Below are 21,775 nucleotides of genomic sequence, written 5' to 3'. Positions count from 1 at the left end.
TCACAGACATTGTACTGCATATACAAGCATATATAGACTATCTCCCCTTTTTTAAAAACATAATGTCAGCATATCATGTGTATTCTTCTGTATCTTTCTTTTTTCACTTCACAAATTATCTTGTAGATTGTGACAAATACATATAGACCCACCTTATTCTTTTTAATAGTTACATAGTATTCCATTGTCTTTAGGTACCATAGTTAACCAGTCCTTTTGAGAGACTTTTAAGTTATTTCAGATGTTTTGCTGCTACAACTCATTCTATAACGAATATCCTTGTAGATGGTTTTTGCCCAGATGTGTAAGCATAGAATAAATTTGTAGGTGCAAAATTGCCCACAAAGTATGTTCATTTTAAAATTTTGGTAGATATTGACAAATCCCCTCCTTAGAGATTGTACCATTCTACAGCCTACCAACAGTGTGCCTGTTTCCCAAGATATTATTTTTTAACCATTTATTTCATTTAGAGACGCTAAGACATTTGCAATGTAATTCTTCTATCTTTCCTTAAATATATAAACAGGAAACTGAGCCTGATTTTATTAGGAATTGGTTTATTCATTCATCAAACATTTATATAGTACTTGTTCTTTACCTGTATACTGCATATATACAGATGAAGTGATGGAAAGACATGTAAACAGACACCATAATACAACAAGAACAGGATTTTAATAGGGATGTAAAACATGGAGGAAGGAACCTCTGCTCTGAGGAGATGAGGAAAGCTTCATAGAGATGGTGATATTTAAGTTGTGTCTTCTAGAGAGAGTGAGAATTTGCTTTAAAGTAAAGAATGTACTTTAAAGGATAAAAATTTAAAGAAGAAAGATAATAAAAGACACCATAAACAGAAGGAACAGCTGTACCAAAAAAAAAAAAAAAAGACACCAAGACCTGGAAGTATATGAGATGTATGGAATCGTAAGTATATCTGGAATGTAGAGAATGTGACAGAATAAGAAGGGGAAAGGGAGAAAAAATACGGGCGATGAGGCTACAACCATGGGAAAGAGTTTGGCTTTAGCCTTTAGGTATTTAAGAGCCTGTGGACATTGTTATACAGGTTAGATTTGTTCTTTGGGCTGATATTTAGGAAGGTAGGGTGTGGACTAGAAAAAAGGGAAGAAATTGATGGCAAAGAAACTAGTTTAAAGGAATTGTGGTAGTTTAGATGAAAGCTGATGAGGTCCTGAAGTAGATCTGTGGTATTGGGGATTGAGAGGAGAGGATGGAATTGAGTGTTTGTTTAACAGTAAAATCAAAAGGATTTGAGGAAGTAATGATATAAATGACTCCAAAGGTTTCCGCTTGGGAAACTACGTGCTGATGTGATGAGATCAAAAATACAGGAAGAAGAACAGGTTTCAGTAAGCCAAGAATAGATTCTCTTTCTCGCACCTTAAGATTATTCTGTCTAGGAAACACCCAGATAGAGAGAGCTAGCATGTAATTGGAATGTGGGTCTGGGGCAGAAGAGCGGTTTGGGCTGAAGATTAAAAAAAAAAATCGTGAGTCATCAGTATGCAAAAGGTTCTTGAAGTTGTAGACATGAGTGAGGGTAGAACAGAAAAGGAGGATGCCAAAGACAGAACCCGGGGAGTCCCAGGATGTTTAAGGTAGAGCCTTCAAGTAAAGATTCTAAAATGGGTAAGAAGCTTTAGGTTCTTTGGGTCTTGTTTTATTTAACTGTATCTAGAGTTTTTGTTGATAATTTTCAGTCACGGTGAAGATCAGATGAGCTTCTCCTTGAGTTCAACTTCAAAAGACAAAAAAATCCCATTCAGCTCTCATATCTTTAGAATTTCCTGTTTATTCTAGTCAATCTAAAAGGTATGCTTAAAAATAGTAGTATAACATATACCTGCTTGGTTTGGCTGTTCCTTGGTGTGGCATGCGCTGAAGATTGGCTCGCTCAACACCTCTCCTTCCTTTCCTCCCTCTACTGTATAGACACAAGAAAATTAAATATTATGCTTGATATCTTAATCTTCTATGCATTTTGGGATGGCTGTGTAACACAGTGCTGCCAGTGAGATGTCCGTGGAAGTTACTGAGAGGTATCCCAGGAAGGCTTTGCTTTCCTGACATAAAGGGAGACCAGCTTGCTTGCATGGCCATTTGCCCTTCCTCCTTCATCTTGCATTGATTGGTGGGCCAAGGCACAAATGCTGACACTCATTTTATACAATAAGGAGTCATGAGATGTCTTGGGGCTGAAGCTTTCATGGCCTATTTACAGATTAAGAGGTTAACAGCTTGGCTTTCGGGGATGGAACCAGGTATGGAATGTAGTGCCTAGAGGGTGCCTTTCTAATAAGCAGAACTGGCACTTTCAGATGTTATTTCCTTAGGGAGTTGTATACTCAGATCTTTAGCTCTCTCTATTCAAGTGTGTTTAGGACTTTGAATAAGGGTCAATTTGGCTGAGTCTTTTTTTTTAAGAGCAGGCTATTCATTTCCAAATTAAAACAAAGTTTTTGAAGTATAAAAGGAGAGATGTTCATTTAGATGGGAGCACAATTCCAGGCTAAGGAAAGATTCTGCAGGTCTTTGGACTAAGATAAAACTTGATTATAACTGCTTTAGAAGCAGATACTATGTTTTCTAAACTTTTTTTGTGCTTAATTTCAAATTATCTTAGCCACTTACAGAAAATGACTCTTTCCTCAATTAAGAGTAGTACTTTTTGAGAAGAAGATCTAAGGAATGTGTGACATGATAGCCCTGAAATTTGAAGTTGACTCACATATTTGGGGTGGGTGGAAATGTTATTTACTTAGGGAGGTACCAAAAATTATAACATTCCTTTGGTAAACGTGAAGTATATTTAAGATATTTGACTTGTTCTTTGGTTTTTGCTCCCTATATGCACATGATTTCATTATTCTCCTCACTATTGTTTTAGGAGATATCAATATTCATGGGAATGACCCATCCATTTACCTAGCCTGGATTTCCTTGACTTCCTAAATTCTTGTGACTTTCACCATCACTTACTTCAACAGTTCATTTCTACTATCACTCAGAAAAAAATCTCTCTGAAATCATAAGTCCTAATAACTTTTTATTTTATTTTATTTTTGAGGAAGAGTAGCCCTGAGCTAACATCAGCCGCCTGTCTTCCTCTTTTATATGTGGGACACCTGCCACATCATGGCTTGATAAGCGATGCATAGGTCCACACCCGGGATCTGATCTGGTGAACCCAGGGCCACCAAAGTGGAACACACAAACTTAACCACCACCCCACCAGCCAGCCCCCCCAATAACTTGTTTGCTGACCATAACCTCTTGAATGACCACTCTGTCAGTTCTTGGATACAGTCAAAATCAATGTGCCTTTACCCCCTCTGTTTTCACACAGTTCACTTCCACAGCCACTTCAACCATTTTCTGGCCGTCACTCAACTCCCTGGTTTGTCCATGGTGTTTCCCAACTGTAGATTAATACAGGCATTTATATTCTCTGCTTTGGGCTATTGATTACTGCTAGATAAAACCAGCCACTGGGAATTCATACTACTATATTTAGAGTCTTTAATATCATTCGGGCCAACAGTGTTTCTCTGAGTCCCTAGTCAATGCTTACTCATTCCTCACAGCAACTATTTCACATCCTTACTCATTCTTCTCGTGATCCTGTTACCACTGCACTCACTCGCAGCACACAAAGATATCACCCCCGACTCCCAACTTCACAGAAAAAATAAGAGACCAGCATGTATGAACTTCTCGAAGCTCCTGATGCCTCCTTACCCCAAAATAAATGTATGTTTCCATGTTATCTTCCCTCCCACTCCCTTACTCTGATCTCTTGCGGTGAGCCTTTCTTCCTTTTGTCTAAGATCCATTCCTGTGTATTTTGGTTCTGTATACTCCCACTCTTCAAGCGTCTTGCTGCGTCATTTATTCTCTCCCACTTTACTTACACTTTTAAACTTCTCCCTCCTCTGGTTCTTCGCATCAGCATATAATCATTTTCCAGTCTTTCCCCTCTTTAAGCAGACATAGTACTGTATGTGTCTTCTTTTCACCGTCAACCTTCTTTCTAGAAATACTTCATACTTGCTGTCTCTTTCTTCACTTTCATTGGCCACTGCCATTGAAATATATATAATATAAAAAAGGTGTGAGGATAGCCTGAATTAGAGTGAGGCTGTTGGAGATGTAGAGAAATAGCTGGATTCCACATATTATTTGGAGGTAGAATGACAGGAAATTGCCGATGGATTGAGTTTGAGGGTGTGTGGAAGGAAAGGAGCTCCAAGATTTGTGATATGAGTGACTAGAAGAATGAAATTGTCTTTTATTCATCTAGGGAAGACTAGAGAAGAGACATGTAGGGGAAGGTAGAGAATCAAGGAGTCCGTTTTAGATCTATCATTGAGATATATTGAGTTTGAGTGATGATGAGACATTCATATGGATCCAATTTCAGAACTTATCCAGGTAGGAGATAAAGATCCTTTCGCATATGGGGGATGGGAACCAGGAGATTAGATGAGCTCTCCCAAGAATCTGTATAGAGAGCAGAGAGGACAGAACTTTGGAGGATGATCATATATAAAAGAATTCCTTCCAAGTTTGCAAACCACAGTTAGTGAGTATAGGAAGAACCCATTTGTGAAAGTCAGAATCTATACTAATGCAATAATAAAGAACAGGTTTTTTTTGCTATAGTATACTTTTAAAAGAAAAAAGTAGATATTTAGAAATTAGCTTCCATATTGTACATAGGTGAAATAAAAAGTTGTTTATATCCGATTCAACAGTACCATCTTTATGTACATAATTAAGGTTGCAACAAAAAGGCTTCAATTTCAATCTGCAATGTCAGTATTATAATAGGGATTTTTGAATTGGGCTTGTCTTTAAGGATGATTCTTTTTTAAAGAAGCTTAATTGTACCACCGTTAACTTGCAGTTTATTCTTTCAGCATCTACTGTGTACAGGTGCCATTAAGCTCCGTGGTTAAAAGCTTACTTGATTGTTTATGTGGGTGGTAAAAATTATCCTTTAACTGCTCAGCTTTATGTTTCAGTCGTTAAATTGTCAAGCATAAACAGTGCTGTTTCTTCCAGATGTCAGGAATTATGAAGAGCTTGTACTCTAGAATACAGAATCACCTGTGAGCTGAGGACAAACATAAAAAGATCGAATTTATAAGTACTTTGGGAAAACAAGTTGCTATTGGAGAAAGGAATAATCATGTTCTTTGTTTTCTGGTTATGCCTTTGTAGTGTTAATCTGGTTTCTTCTTCCCAAAATGTCCTTTTAGATTCTCCTCTCCTTCCCAGGGGACTCTTCCAACACTAGGACTTTATTATACTACTGTAGTTCTCATCGGTGCTACAGCTTTGGGGGTAGTAAACTGATACCATCCCTTGCAGGACGGATGTTAGACTATCTCAATCTAGTCATAGATGATTAGTCTCTGAGACACACATGAAGCTGGCCTAAAACCCAGTGATCAGAGTGCTGGAGTCACCTACCTCCCTTTTAAATAACATAATAACTTTGGAAAGATTATTTAGTAGAAGACTGCTTAGTGAGTATAGAATCAGAAATAGAAATATAATGATGTGGAGCATGGGTGTAGGATATTTCACCAAAGCTCCAGAAAAACCCAATGTAATATTCCTACTTCACAAGAAAATACACACCTATGTAGCAACCTGACTGCTCATCTAGGATGAGATCCAGTCACATCTAGGATCTTTCCAGTATAAACAAATACTTGACAAATTTTGCCTTTCTGAACCACACTTTTTATCCTAGTTGCCCTCTTTCTGGTTATTCATGTATCTTTTCTTCTAGATAATTAGTTTTCCTGATTGCCTCTTTATATTCCTTTGATTTTCCTCAGTTCATAACTAAATACTTTATAAATTATATGCAGTTAGTAAATATTTGTTATGTTAAAAGAATAATTACCATCTTAACTGAGAGGAATAGATTCTCTCTTTTCTCTGCATGTTGATAGATACAGTGTGATGATTATGAAAATCCAGATATCTTAGTTCTAATTATTTGTCAATAATTTAAGTTTGTGGCATTTACCTGGTAAGTTAGCACCTGAATTTCTACATATGAAATATGAATATAAGGTATAAATTTGTTTCTCATATATTATCTAGAATAACTTTTGAAAAGGTAATAAACTTGACTATATTTTAGAAATATTTAAAGATAATTCTGAAAATTTCTTAGACCATCCCAGTTATGTTTAGCTAGAAAAGACTTAGGTTCAATTTTGTTATTGTTATACTTACTTTCTTAAACCTGAAATTCACTTTGTAGGCATTTTTACCAAGTTACTTGGCTCTTCCAATAGTTCACCGGTATGTTCTTTATGATGACTGGATCCAAAAAATCTACATTAGTGCAGGTTCCTGAGCTTTAAAAAAAGAGTTGTATAGAAATTTGGATAATCCATAAGAAAAAAAACAAAATCTTATTTTGAATTGTTAAATAATCCTACCACTGCCACCCCCAGCATTCACATGAAGAAGAGTTATTGAATATTTGCAGTACTTCAGGAGACAGCTGTAGTTTATCCAAAAGCTTCAGGAGATCTGCTCTACTACTGAAAGCTTCATGATTTTGAGCAAGTCACCTAACCAAATCAGCTTCTTCTTCTGTTAAAGGAGAGTATTACGTTAGATGATCTGATGATCCATTCTGTTCCAAGCCTACATCTCCACTCTTCAAGCTGGATCACAGATTATGCCAATCAAGAAAGGGCAGTTTTCATATTTAAAGACTTGTGGAGAACATCAACCTGTAAAATATTCAAACACTTACATGTATACCCTGATCCTATAATGCAGTGTTTATCAAATTTAAGAAATTTATAGATCCCCCCCCCTTGTTTTCATCTCCCTTTTTAAAGGAAAAGAATTATTATAGCCTCTCAAGAGTGTGTCATTTAACACCGTTCAGGTAACACATACTTAAATATATAGGAGATGCCCAAATTACAGACTTCCAAAGTCTATATACACGAGTAGCTCCCTAAGCTACAGCCATCACCCCACCCAAAAGCCACCAAAAAACAGCAACAACAAATCTTAGAGCAATCCCAAAATGAGAGATATTCTTTCCTTCTCCTTCTACCTCTTGGCCCTTGTGACTTGGAACTTCAAAACTCAGGTCAGAACTCTATGTCAGTGGCCTTTAAACTTTTTTGATAAAACCTACAGCTTATGAAGGGACCCAGTTATACAAATATATATGAATTTATTTGTGTACACACACACACACAATTGAAACATACTTACCTAAATGGAATGTTTGCCAATATTTTTTCTTCTGTTTCATTTTTTAGTGCTGCTTTTGATGAACTGAATTAGTTTTACAACTAAACCTGGCCCCCCTTTACAGCGCTCTTACTATAGAAAAATACGAACCTCCAAACAGCCAATATAAAAGTAAACTTTTAGAAAACAGTTTGTAAAGTGAGGACTGTCTATATAGGTATCTCTACATTTCTTTTGTAGTTATAGTAAAACTTCACTGATTCTGATCAGTGAGCAATTGGACACATATAGCACTTTTAAACAAATGAAGCTTATTATTCAGATTTAGTATCTCTAGCCCCAAATTAGTCTAACAAAATCTTTTTCTGGAGACTCTTAAGAATCCTGCTAAATAAATAAATATTTCACCTGCCATTTTCCTTACCACTTTACTGTTTGTAAACTGTGAAGAAAGAATTTCTAAGTAAAGATAAACTTCAATCCAGACTTGTTATCATTAATTCAAAATTCATTTAAATATTAATTGAAACATTAACTTAGACTTGATTTTTAATATGGATAAGCATAACCACCTTATCTGAAAGGGATGTAGATAGTTCTGTTACTATAATAGCTACAATTTAAAATGGTTAATTTGTGGCAAGCACTGAACTAAAAGCCTTCATATACATTGTCTCCTTTAATCTTTGCCTTAGGTAAATACTTACTCATTTTAGAGCTAAAGAAACTGGGGATTAGAGATGAAAAGTAACTTGTCCAGTAATTGTCAGTACTAGGATTTCAGTCCAGGTCCATCTGATTCTAGAGTGTGCTTTGAAACTTTATGCTACCTATAGCTATAAACACTCTAAATAAATATCAAAATTATAATACCAGAATAGCCATAGTACCCAAGGATCAGACCTGTTAGACTTGGGGGCCAAAAAGAAATCTCAATTTAAGATGCGGTAAATATTTTAAGACATCTGTGGTTTGACTTAGTCCAACTTATGCAGGGGAAGTAATTTTAATTCTTCATTTCTCCCTGTGAATGGCTTCTAAAATATTTGATTTGGTTCTTTCCCCTTTTAGGAACAAACTAATGTGATTAACTACATAGTTATTTACTATATTTCCTTGCTTATAAGATACACAGTTGATTTAATAACTTTTTAGAAATGTAAATATTGCATTAAATGTATGCAGAACTTTTCTTACTAGCTGACAGTATAGCCCATATTTATCCATATAATTGATACCTCAGTTTTCTTCAATATCACAAAGTTTGATTCTGAGCTTTCCTCTCTCATAGACTGAAGGATCCTCTGAATTATGTCTGGCCCTCAGCAATTATCCATAGCATCCCAGTGACACACTACTTTTTGTAACCTATGCTTGTGATTTTTTCTTTCCTTTTGTTTTTTACTTCTTTAGAACCATTGTGATTGACTATATAAACTGAAAACTATGCATCTTAGAATGAAGGAAAAATATAAAGTTAACTTTTTGGACCCTGGCCTGTTTTCCTTCTGATCTTTTCATGCAACATGAGCTATATTTTATAGATTTTGTGCTAAACCTTAGAGAAATTTAAAATATCACCCAGCGATAATGAGAAAGAAACATTTCTGTATTTTAGAAAAATAACAAATATCAAGACTTTGGTTAAACTAGATTAAGGAATTAAAGTCTATAGGAATGTTTTGTGCAGAAAGAGAATAATTTACAGATTTTTTAAATAAATTTGTATTAATGTATTGCAGGCAATTGTAAAAGATGTGGCCTGAGACAGTCTAGTCTATTTCTGACATGAGAAAGGAATTGTCCCTTATTTTATGGGAGTGCATAGTGAAAGGGCTCTGACTTGGAATTCATACTGTTCATTCTTCAAGAGACTTTAAGGAAGTTTATGAGTTCTAGAGTTCTTAGAAAGGGAGCTCTTTGGGGCCCTAGTTCTCTCTTTTGGTTACCTGCACCTTTCCCCGTCTCTTGACCCTTTATGGCAAGAGTGAGCTTCTAATAATATTGCCATCTTCTCTTCTCTTCCCTGCCCCCATTCTGCAGGTGTACCAACATTCGACCAGGAGAGACTGGAATGGATGTAACAAGCCGCTGCACCCTTGGAGACCCCAACAAACTGCCAGAAGGGGTTCCCCAGCCTGCCCGCATGCCCTATATCTCAGACAAGCACCCTCGACAAACCTTGGAAGTGATTAACCTTCTGAGAAAGCACCGGGAGCTGTGCGATGTGGTGCTAGTTGTGGGCGCTAAGAAGATATATGCCCATCGAGTCATTCTGTCAGCCTGTAGTCCCTATTTCCGAGCTATGTTTACAGGAGAATTGGCAGAGAGCCGTCAGACAGAAGTAGTGATCCGAGACATAGATGAGAGGGCTATGGAACTACTGATTGACTTTGCATATACCTCCCAGATAACAGTGGAAGAGGGCAATGTTCAGACCCTTCTGCCAGCCGCATGCCTCCTCCAGCTGGCAGAAATACAGGAAGCCTGCTGTGAATTCTTAAAGAGACAGTTAGATCCTTCTAACTGCCTTGGCATCCGGGCTTTTGCTGACACACATTCGTGTCGTGAGTTGCTAAGGATAGCAGACAAGTTCACTCAACATAACTTTCAAGAGGTAAGTTGTACTTGGTGTTTGAATGCGTTCATAATGTATTTGTCAGCAAAGACTGGGGGTTCACATTCTGCTAACTAACACATATCTGCTTAGGTATTTATTGCTGATTCTAACTCATCAGAGAAATAAATTGTTATAAATTCTAAGCCTGGTTTTTGTTTTAGAGACCAATTTTGTGTTCTATCAGCAGAAGTTAAAGTTTAGAGATTGATTCTCCCTAGCGATCTTCATAAAAAGCTAATTTATAAGGTAGAATACAGTTTGTTAATTCTTAAGGAGCTCTATGTCTGATTGCATGAAGTATTTCCTTCCTGATTATATGGATTGTTCATCAGAACGAATTATAGATTAGAGGTTATTTGATGAACTAATAATCAGAAAAAATGAAATTAGATATTATCAAAAGAATTTTTCGTTAAACCTGTTATTTTTCATTCATTCGTTCATTTAATAAGTATTTGCAAAGCTATGCTTGGCCAGAGGCTACAGCAGTGAACAAGACACCTAGAGTGTCTCTTCTCATGGAGTTTACAATCTAGCAGGGAAGATAGCCTTTAAATGCATAATTACACAAGTTATTAATTACAGTTCATAGGTGCTACAAAGAAGCATCCCTGGATGATTTAACAGTGTATTAGAGAGAGATTCAGCTTTGGTTCTGGAACAACTTATGCAAAATTCTGAGACATGAAGAAACATAACTGGTTTGAGGAACTAAAAGAAACCCAGTGAGATCCAGAAAGCAAAAGGGAGGATGTTACATAGTGATTTTACAGAAAGAACAGAGCCAGATCACAGTAGACTTAATAGACCATGTTAAGAATTTGAAATTTAATCTCAAGAGCAATAGAAAACTATTAAAGAGTTGTAAGCCAAGGAAAGACATGGTCCATTTTACACTTTAATATCATTCTTCTGTCCACCAGTGTAACCTCCAATGGATCAAAGATTTAAAAATACAAAATGAAACCATGAAAATATTAGAAGATGACATAAAGCAATTCTTTTAAAATCTTTAGGCAAATAAGGCCTTTCTAATTGACTAACCCAGAAGGCATAGAAGAAAATATTGATAGATTTGACTACATAAAAATTAAAAATTTCTGCATGGTGAAACAAAACAACAATAGCAAGATAAAAGTCAAAGACAAACTGGGGGAAAATATTTGCAACTCATATCATAGACAGTAATCTCCTTAATACACGAAGAGCTCCACTTGGTCAATAACCTGGACCAATGGCCTAACAGAAAAATGGGCAGTAAACAGGAAACATTGCCCTTAAACATAGGAAAATCTGCTCAAGTTTGTTCATAATTACTGAAACACGAATTAAAACTACACCAAAGTACTATTTTGTGTGTGTTTGAGGAAGACTGGCCCTGAGCTAATATCTGTTGCCAATCTACCTCTTTTTGCTTAAGAAAGATTGTTGCTGAGCTAACATCTGTGCCAATCTTCCTCTCTTTTATGTGGGATGCTGCCACAGCGTGGCTTAATGAGTGGTGCTAGGTCTGTGCCTGGGATCTGAACCTGTGAACCCCAGGCCACCAAAGTGGAGCATGCGAATGTAACCACTACACCACTGGGCCAGCGCCCCAAAGTACTATTTTTTGTCTATAAGATTACAAATTTGTAATCTATCAAATTATAAATGTCCAGAAGTTTGCTTGCACACCCTGTTGATAAGGCCATAGAGAAATAGCTATAAAACCCCTTTGAGAGGAAATTTGGCAGTGTCTATCAAAATTACACACTTTCTGCACACACTCTTTGACTCAGCAATCCCGTTTCTGGGAATTTGTACTACAAATGTACTGGAGAGGGGAGTAGTTTGAAGAGGTAAGATCATGAATTCTGTTTAGATATATTCAGATTGAGATGCCTGCGAGATATCTAAATAGAGATATTGAGCAGGCCACTGTTTATATGAGTCTGTTTCTTAGAAAAGAGGCTAAGCCAAGATTAAAATTTAGGAGTCTATGTCTTAATTCTTTCTAGGCAGGATATAACCCAGAAACTGTAAAAGAAGAGATTGATAAATTTGATTGCGTAAAAGTTTAAAACATTTTTATAACAGAAAAGCACCATAAACAAGGTCAAAAAAGTCAATGCCAATGAGATCACCTACTGGAGAGAGAGGAGAAGAGCCCTAAAATTTTTCCAGTATTGAAGAATGGTTACTAAAAGAGCAGCTGGCAAAGGAAACTAGGAATAACTAGAGAGAAGACGAGGAAAACCACAAGTCTGGAGTCAGGAAATGCAAAGGAAAGGATTTTTTTAAGAAGGAGGAAATGTATATATATGTTAGAATAGCCAAGAAGTTTCTGAAAATTAATATTAGAGCCATTGGCCTTAAGATATAGTAAAAATATTACAAACATTTTGGTTCTAGAGAAGGAACAGATCAGTGGAGCTTAGAAGGGTCTGGGCGTAGATGTTCAAGTCAGTGGAGGAAAGTGGAATTGTGAATATAATTAGGAAAACTGGTGATTTGGAGGAAAAAACAAACTCTTTAAACAGATGAAATTCTCAATGGATGAATAAGTTAAACCTAAAAAAATGAAATACTAAAAGTTCTAGAAGATAGCATTAGTAAGCTGGGAGTAAAAGTAGCCTTTTTAAGCAGAATACAACCCAGAAGCCAGAAAGGAAGATGCATAAATGATTGCATAAAAATTAAAAATTTTTGTTCTTTATAACAACAAAAACAGTACCATAAACTAAATGAAAAAATCAATACCAACCTCGGAAAACCTATTTGGAGCATACATGACAGAAAAAACACTAATTCCCATAAAACTCATACAAATTCAATGAGAAAAATCAAGAAAAACAGAATAGAAAAATAGGCAAAGGATATGAATAAGCAATGTGTACAAAAGAGTTATTCAAATGTAAAATAAACATGAAATGATACTCACCCTTAGACATAACTAAAGAAGCATCAAAACAAGATACCATTTTTTAATGTATCACATTGGAAAAATGTTTTTAACTTTATTTAAAAAAATTCAAACTTACAGGAAATTGTGAGAAAAAGAAAAAGCTTTCATATAACCTCTACCCAGATTCACCAGTTGTTAACGTTTTGCCACATTTGCTATCATTCTCTTCTTGTTATATATTTTTCTCTGAACAATTTGGGAGTATATTGCATTCATCATATTCCTTTATTCCTGAACATTTCAATGTGTATTTTCTAAGACCAAGGACATTTTTTATATATATAATTCTCTTACCACAGTTCAAGTATCAAATTCAGGAAATTTAACATTGATAAAAATGTTATTATCTAATTCATAGTCCATATTCCAGTTTCACCAATTGTCCCAGTATTGTATTTTATAAGAATTTTTTTCCAGTCCAGGATCCAGAGCAGGATCATGCACTGTAGTTAGTTGTCTTTTGAGTTCTTGAAAATCTGGAGAACTTTCCTCTACCTTCAAGAGTTTAAGCCAGTTATGTTGTAGAATGTTCCTCAGTCTGAGCTTGTCTGAGGTTTCCTCATGCATAGATTCAGGTTATACATTTTGACAGGAATACTACATAAGTGATATTTTGTCCTTCTCAGTGTCATCGTGTCTATTTGTTCCATTACTGGTTATGTTAACTTTGATCGCTTAGTTAAGTGGAGTCACCAAAGTTTCTCCTCCATTAAGTTTTTTATTTTTCCTTTTGTAATTAGTAAGAACTTCTATGGACAGATGCTTTGAATTCATGTAAATATCCTGTTCCTCATCAAACTTTCACTCACATATTTTAACATCCGTTGATAATTTCTGCCTGAATCAGTTATTACTATGATGGTTGCAAAATGGTGATTTACCAAAAAAAAAAAAAAAGCTCCATTTTTCTATCTACATATTGCTGTAAGAATTTTCCTTGTTCTGGTTGATTGATTGATTAGTATTATTGACTCATAGACTCTTATTCTAGTCAATGGATTATAGTCCTTTGTTGTCATTTATTATTTTGATGCTTTATAGTCTGGTTTATCCTTCCTGTGTTTACTTTTGTAAAATTAAGCAGCTATATGTATGTTTTCTTATTTCCATTTCTACCCTCACAAAAGATAGCATTCTTTGTATTCTCTGTTACACTTTGCCTTTTACTTAATGTATTCTGGAATTCAGTCATAGAGATCCTAGTTCATAGAGGTCTTCCTTGTTCTCTCTTCACAGCTGCATTGTTCTCCTTATGTGGATGTACCAGTTTGTTCACTCAGTCTGCTGTGTTTGAGCATTTAGGTAGTAGTGTTCAGTATTTTGCCATTACAAATACTGCTGCAATGAATAGCCTTGTGTATGAATATTTCACTATTGTTGGAGGTTTAACTTCACGATAAATTCCTAGAAATGAGGTTGCAGGGCCAAAGATTAGCTGTAAATGTAATTTTGCTGAATACCACCAAATTCCCCCTCTTTACGTGATGTAGAACCATTCTGACCAGTGGTATATGAGGGCAACTGTTTGCCCACAGCCTCACCAAAAGGATAACTTGTCAGCCTTTTGAATTTTTGCCAGTCTAATAGATGAGAAAAAGAATCTCAGTATGGTTTTAATTTGCATTTCTCTTAAAATAAGTAAAGTTGAATATCTTTCATATGCTTAAAGGCTATTTTTATATAATTTTTGTGAATGTCTGTTAATATTTTTTGCCCATTTTTCTATTAGATTTTTGGTCTTTTTTCTCTTCAATGTTTTAAAACTCTCTATATACTAACAGTGATAGCCTTTTATCTGTGAAACGTGTTATAAACTTTTTTCCCAGTTTGCATTGCCTTCTAACTCTGCTTATGGTATTTGTGGTCATGCAAAACTTGTTTTTTTTTAATATTGTCAAATGTATCAGTCTTTTCCTTTATTGCATCTGGATTTTGAGGCAGACTTTGAAAAGCTTTCCCTACACCCAGGTTATCTTATGTATGGTATAAAATGTTGACTTAATAGTATCTTTGTCTAAGTGGCTGTCTAGTCTCAATACTGTGTATTTAAACGTCTCTCTTTGCCCTAGAGATTTGAGATAACATCTTTCTTTTATACTAAATTTATGTATGTGCTTGGTTTTGGACTTTCTATTGTGGGCCATCCACCAGTACCACACTATTTTCTACAATGTTTTAATTATTGAGGCTTTGTAGTATATTTTAATACATAGTACGGCTAGTACCCCTATCATAAAACTTTTTTTTCAGTGTTTTCCTAACTTTCTTGCATGTTCATTTTTCCAAATGAACTTAATATCACCTTATCCAGCTCTAAGAAAAAAACTTGATGGTATATTTATTGGGATTCTATTAATTTATAAGTTGACTTAAGAAGAACAGTCATTTTTGTGACATTGTTATCCTATCCAAGAATGAGAAGTGTCTTTCCATTTCTTCACTTCTATTTTTGTGTCTCTTATGAGTGTTTTATAGTTTTCTTCATTTAGGTTTTATACATTTTTTCTTAAGTTTATTTCTAAGTGTATTTTTCGTTTCCATTGTAAATAGGTTTCTCTCCTCCATTATATCTTCTAACCACTTCTCATTAATATATATGAAAGCTACTTACTGAATTGTCTTATTCTTTGAGTTACTTTTACCATTGATTCTCTAGAGTTTTCTGAGAATCCTGTCATGTCATCTGTATGTCAATAGTTTTATTTCTTCTTTTCCAATTGTTAATGCCTCTAATTGTTTTCTTTCTCTAGTTGCTTGAGTTAATAATTCCAGTAAAATGTTAAATAGTAATGGACATATTGGACATATTTCCTTTGTTTCTGGCATTAGTAGGAATGCCTCTGGTGTTTTCCCATTAAGTAATATACTAGCTTTGAGGTGTGAATATTTTATCATATTAAGGAAGTATCCATGTCCAACAATTCCTGTTTTCTTGGATGCTTTTTATTAGGAATGGTATTGAACTTTGTCCAGGGCCTTTAATTTTCTTCTCAAACCTGTTATTAATATGAATTATATTAATGGAATCCTAAAATTGAAGCATCTTTGTATTATTGGTATACACCTTTTGGTCATGGTGTACTGTTAATGTAATATTGGAATCTACCCACCAGTATTTTATTTAGTGTTTTAGGCCAGCCCTGGTGGCCTAGTGGTTAAGTTCACTGCACTCTACGTCAGTGGCCTAGGTTCGGTTCCCAGGTTGCAGACCTACACCACTCGTCTGTCAGTGGTCTTGCTTTGGTGGTGGCTCACATATAAAAAGAAAAGAGGAAAATTGGCAGTGGTTGTTAGCTCAGGGCAAATCTTCCTCAGCAAAAGAAAAAAAAATTTAGTGTTTTTATATCAATATTCATAAGCAATATTAGTCTTTAATTTTCTTGTACTATCTTTATCAGGTTAGATATAAATGTTATACTTCATGAAAATGAGATAGAAGTTTTTCTTCATGTTCCATGCTTTGAAACAATTTATACAACATTGGGACTATGTTGTCTCTGAAAGTTGGTAGAATTTCCCTGTGAAATTGTCTAGGTTTGGTGCTTTTTTGTGAAGTGGTTTATTGATAATTTTCTTTATTTCTTCTATGAAATTTTCTTTCTCTACTAGGATCAATTTTTATAAACTATATTTGCCTAGAAAATTATCAGTTTCATCTAGGTTTTCAAATTTAGTTGTATAGAGGTGTACAAAGTAATCTCTTTTAATTTTTTTTATCAATCAATGGTTATGAACCTTTAGCTATACGGATCAAAAGAACAAAGAAGACACAAATTACCAGTTTCAGAAATAAAAGAGAAGACATCACTACAAATCCCTCAGTCATTAAAAAAGGATAATAAGGGATTATTATTAACATTTTGCCACTGAACTGAACAACTGAGATGAAATGGACAAATTCTTTGAAAAACACAAATTACAAAAACTGACTCAAGAAGAAACAAAGCTAGAACAACCCTATATCTTTGAAAGAAATTGAATTCATAATTTAAAAGCCATCAATTTAAAATTGAATTTATGATTTTAAAACGCCATTCCCAGATGGTGAATTCTGTCAAACATTTAAGGAAGAAATAATACTAATCCTACACAAAATCTTTCAGAAAAAAGGAGGAGGTTGCCAAATATAAGGACAAAATTACCCTGATATCGAAACCACAGACACTAAAAGAAAACTACAGATCAATATCTCTCATGAATTTAAATATGAAAAGAGGAACACTCCATGACTAAATGAAGTTTGTATGTCACTAAAGTTAATAGTCAATATTTTATAGTCACACTTGATTTCTCATTCAAAATAATGTAACTTCTTCACATACCTTCTTTACCAGACTTGACTCTTAATTTCCTTACACTTTTTACAAATATCAAGTCCACTGTCCAAAAATAAAGATTTGCAATCACTAAGAATTTCCAAAATAATTTGCCAAAGTCATTGGACCCCAGATTAAAAGTTCCCTGCTTTAGAGCCTTTTGGCATGATGGTAATGTTCTATATCTTGATTGTCATCATGGTTAATGAGTATATACATTTATCAAAACTCATTGAACTATATGTTTAAAATAAATAAAGTTGATTTTTAAAAATTTCCTGCTTTAACCCAAGCTTGTGTTTTAGATCTAAAGTAGTTTCAAATATCTGAAGAATATCCTTAACAGTAGAGAAAGTTTTGGAATCTCTTCTGGTTCTAACCCTGCTTCCAAAGTGAACCTGACTCATCCCATAATGAAATCTCAGTGAGAAAACCTCACCCCTGTTCATAGACTGGGAACCGTTCTGTGTAGATGCAAAAGTCATTATTTGGGGCTTCAAACTCATGACTCACTTAAATTATTTTTAAAGTTAAATCTATATTTAATTTCCTTCTATTCCATTAGACCTACCTTAATTCATATAGTGTTACTCTTGCCAATAAACATAAATTTAAAATTTATCTTTCATGGGGCCGGCCTCGTGGCCGAGTGGTTAAGTTCGCACGCTCCGCTTCTGCGGCCCAGGGTTTCACCAGTTCGGATCCTGGGCGCAGACATGGCACCACTCATCAAGCCATGCTGAGGCGGCGTCCCACATGCCACAACTAGAAGGACCCACAACTGAAAAAAATATATATACAACTATGTACCGGGGCTTTGGGGAGAAAAAGGAAAAATAAAATCTTTAAAAATTGTCCTTCAACTCAACAATGAGTTCACCATTCACTTCTGTTAGAACAAATCTAGATGACTGCTTATTCATTTTGTTGTTTTCAGCTTCATTCATTCTTCAAATTGCATCTACATTCATCTGAAGAAACTAAAAGTAAGCTCATTACCATAATAGTGTGGGACTTAAAATTCACATCTCCTGTAAACTCTTATTTTAAAAAGTAGATACTTTAATGCATCATTTTTCTTAACCTGCTTATTGGTTCAAGAATAGACTTCAGTGTTAGATTGCCCTAACAGTAGATCATTGATATCTTTTTCTTGTTGGTGGAAAAAGAAGTGACATTTTAACCAGGCTTTATCAAAAGCATTATTTTTACTCTTTACTCTTAGTGCCAAACAGATATTTTCTCACACAGATTTTCACATCTCCTTGCCATCTAATGTTTCCAGTAAGTGACTTGTTAATATCATAGTGGTCTATTATTAAACTTTAAACTTGGTGATCATTGATATTTACATAACATTTGGTTTGTAATCACTAAGTTGGGAAAAAAAATTATACTCTGAGAAAGATCCAAAAAGAATGTTAAGGCACTTCACTAAGATATATGATACCATACTTGTATTTAAGTAAAGAAACTAGAATGAAAAGAAAATAAGAGGAAAGTAAGATATAGCCATGGCTAAAGTTTTGCATGCCGTGAAGGCCAGCACACTTAACTTGGAGCTAGCCTCCAAATTTAACCCTTACCTTTATAGCCCCCAACATAGGGTTGCCAGATAAAATACGGGGTGCCCAGTTAAATTTAAATTTCAGATGAACAACAAATAATTTTTTAGTATAAGTATGTCCTGTATTTTTATTTACTAAATCTTTCATCTGCTAACCTTGCCAGAGAGAGTATAGAGCAGCCATTCTTACTACGAAGTTATCTGGCTAAGCAATCTCAGGTAGAGTTTAAAGGTTACCTATCTAATTTCCTGAATCCCATAAAGTCTCTCACTAAGATGATTTGAAGACTTGTGCCATAAAAATTGAAGTACTCATTAGTGTTTTCTGCTATAAGTATAGCTAACCTTATAGCCCTTAACTGTTTATTTTAGCATTTGCATTTTTTTGTAATGTACTTGGGAAAAACATTTTTAATCAAATACTCAAATGGCGTATCTTGTATCTTGCTAAATATTCTGACTTTTTGATGAGCATAAAGATAACCCTGTCCAGCAGGCATATAACCCAGAGAATACAGCATCTGTATTAGAGGTCACACGTAGGAATCTGAGCTCTTAACCACATCCTTCCTGCACAAATAGACACCGTATGTAGTACAATCTTCTGAATGGGAGAACAAACCACATGGAGTATAGCAGTGACTGTTTCCCTCCTCTCCCTCCCTTTTACTCTACATGCTGATGACAAGAGGTACAAGATCTTGGGATTTGTGGCCAGACTGCACAACAAGGTAATACCCTTGTTGCCATTTCATCTCCATCCTGACAGTTCCCTAGCCTTGGGTAAAGGTAAATTATTGGTATGTTTGTAGTTTCTCACTGATGTACATATATCAGAGTTGTTTGGTCCTCAGAGGTTTTCATGAGTCTAACTCTCCTGCTCCTTATTGTATCCTTTCTTCCTTGTAGAATTGCTGACACCCTCTTCGTTTTTTAAACTGGCCCCTTGGTGTTTCTGCCCTAGATGCTGCCATTTCAGCAAGTAGTCTTCCTCTGAAAGCCCCGTGACTTTTTTGTATGCCTCTTATATTTCTAGAGTTATAATTTGGTATTAGTTTAGTTGATTTTGAACATAAATTGTTTTTTACTTCATTTTAGGAAAAAGATGTCATTTTTCTTCAATTTCTTGAATCACAAATTATTATTTTTCCTAAATCTTAATTGTTCTCTGTACTCTCCTTTGTTCCTTTTTTTAAATTAATAAACTTTATTTTTTAGAGCAGTTTTAGGTTCACAGTAAAATTATGCAGAAAGTACAGAGTTCCCATATACCCTGTCTCCACACATGCACAACCTCCCGCGACATCAATATCCCACCCCAGAGGTACATTTGTTACAACCGATGAACCTTCATTGACATTTCATTATCACCCAAAGTCCATAATTTACAGTAGGATTCACTCTTGGTGTTATATAGTCTTTGGGTTTTGATAAATGTATGATGACATGTATCTACCATTGTAGTATGTCATATGGCATGATTTCATTGCCCTAAAAATCCTCTGTGCTCTACCCTATCTTTGTTCCCTTTTTAAACTTTTCTTCTCCTCTGGTACTATTTTGAATTTCACCTCCATTTTGGAATAGAGCTGTGCCACATAACCCTCAAGAAAAATATTGAGATGATAAATTAAATATGACCACAGAGTTTTTTCTTTTATTCACCTAATTTTGAACAGGTGATGGAAAGTGAAGAGTTCATGTTGCTTCCAGCCAATCAACTCATTGATATAATATCTAGTGATGAACTAAACGTTCGCAGTGAAGAACAGGTGTTCAATGCAGTGATGGCCTGGGTCAAATACAGCATTCAAGAAAGAAGGCCTCAATTGCCCCAGGTATGATGGAAATGCTTCTCTAAGTAACTGCTTTGTCCTGGATGGAATAATATGTATTTGACTTGCAAAAAAGAAAGTTATCACTGTCCCTTATATTAGACTGTAAGAAAGACCATCTTTTTCCAAATAATCAAGGAAATAAGTGTTTAGAAGCATTTTAAGTGTTTATCATTATGCACTTGTTGCTCCTTTGCTTCCTTTTTATTTTGCATCAACTCTAGGTTTGGGCTATAGCACAAGTCAGAACCTAACTAGTACAAAATGAACAAAAGAAAGCAAGGATGGCAATTATCATGCCTCCCTTCCCTATGACTTGGAAATCCCACCACATTTTGGAGAGTAAAGGGATGATATGCGGCATAAGTGGTCACTAAACAGAACATTCAGTGTTCTTGTTTTATGACTATAGTCTTTAGCAATTTAATAGAATATTCTTCTGGATTATTAATTCTTCGGGACTAGAATATTCTGGACCAGAGTCCCGTTGTCTAAGCTAGTTATAGAGAAGCTTATAATGTATTCCTGAAAGCTTAAAGTAACATTCTAAAGTGATACTAGTGTTTTAAATTTTCTGATTATTCTAATTACTGAATTGATGGTTAGAATAAATTTAGTTTTAGTATTTATGTCTTCCCTCCCACTTTATCGTTTATTAATTAATCCTAAAATAATTGGAAACACAATAGGGGAGCATGGGTTATGTATTCTCTTAAATATCTTGCAGTTGGGAGCTCGTGCCCTTGTGTTGATTATCTCCTAGGTGCTGCAGCATGTTCGTCTGCCTTTGCTCAGTCCCAAGTTCCTGGTGGGCACAGTAGGCTCTGATCCCCTCATCAAAAGTGATGAAGAATGCAGGTACGAATGGCCCTGTGTGGGGAAAATCAACAACTAGGCATTCCTACTTTCTCCTAATTTCCTTTTTTGTATTGCTTCATAAATATTGTGTTTCTTAGTGCCAAAACCAGTGCAGTATTTAACAGGTTTTTCTTCTGGGCTAGGGTCAAGAGGAGGAGATGGAAGAAGAGAGGACTGAACTTCTTGTATTCTATTCCATTAGGTTTTTATGTGTGGTGCTTATTGGTGTAGAAGTGGCAATAAAGAGGTAGATTTCTAAGATTTTGGTGCAAGCTTGAATTTGAAGGTGCCATTCTTGGCTAATACATTTTTTCTTGAGATAAATTAAATAATGCTGTTGATTCTGTCAAAAAGTGTGTCAGGAGC

At 35.2% G+C, this 21,775-nt stretch overlaps 1 protein-coding gene across 2 annotated transcripts in view; it reads left to right on the top strand.

Moving 5' to 3' along the window:
* Nucleotides 1–21,775, top strand: part of KLHL20 (kelch like family member 20) — a 54,947-nt gene that overhangs the window by 3,109 nt on the left and 30,063 nt on the right. For both annotated transcript variants that reach the window (XM_014852885.3, XM_014852886.3), the window contains 3 exons: nt 9,313–9,886; nt 20,396–20,554; nt 21,315–21,409. In XM_014852885.3, coding sequence (XP_014708371.1) covers nt 9,313–9,886; nt 20,396–20,554; nt 21,315–21,409 — 828 coding nt within the window. The remainder of the gene's footprint in view (nt 1–9,312; nt 9,887–20,395; nt 20,555–21,314; nt 21,410–21,775) is intronic.

The sequence above is a fragment of the Equus asinus genome, chromosome 25 (genome assembly GCF_041296235.1).
Source record: "Equus asinus isolate D_3611 breed Donkey chromosome 25, EquAss-T2T_v2, whole genome shotgun sequence".
NCBI classification, from domain to species: domain Eukaryota; kingdom Metazoa; phylum Chordata; class Mammalia; order Perissodactyla; family Equidae; genus Equus; species Equus asinus.
The sequence above is the reverse complement of the archived record's forward strand: the minus strand, read 5'-3'. Positions and strand labels throughout refer to the sequence as shown.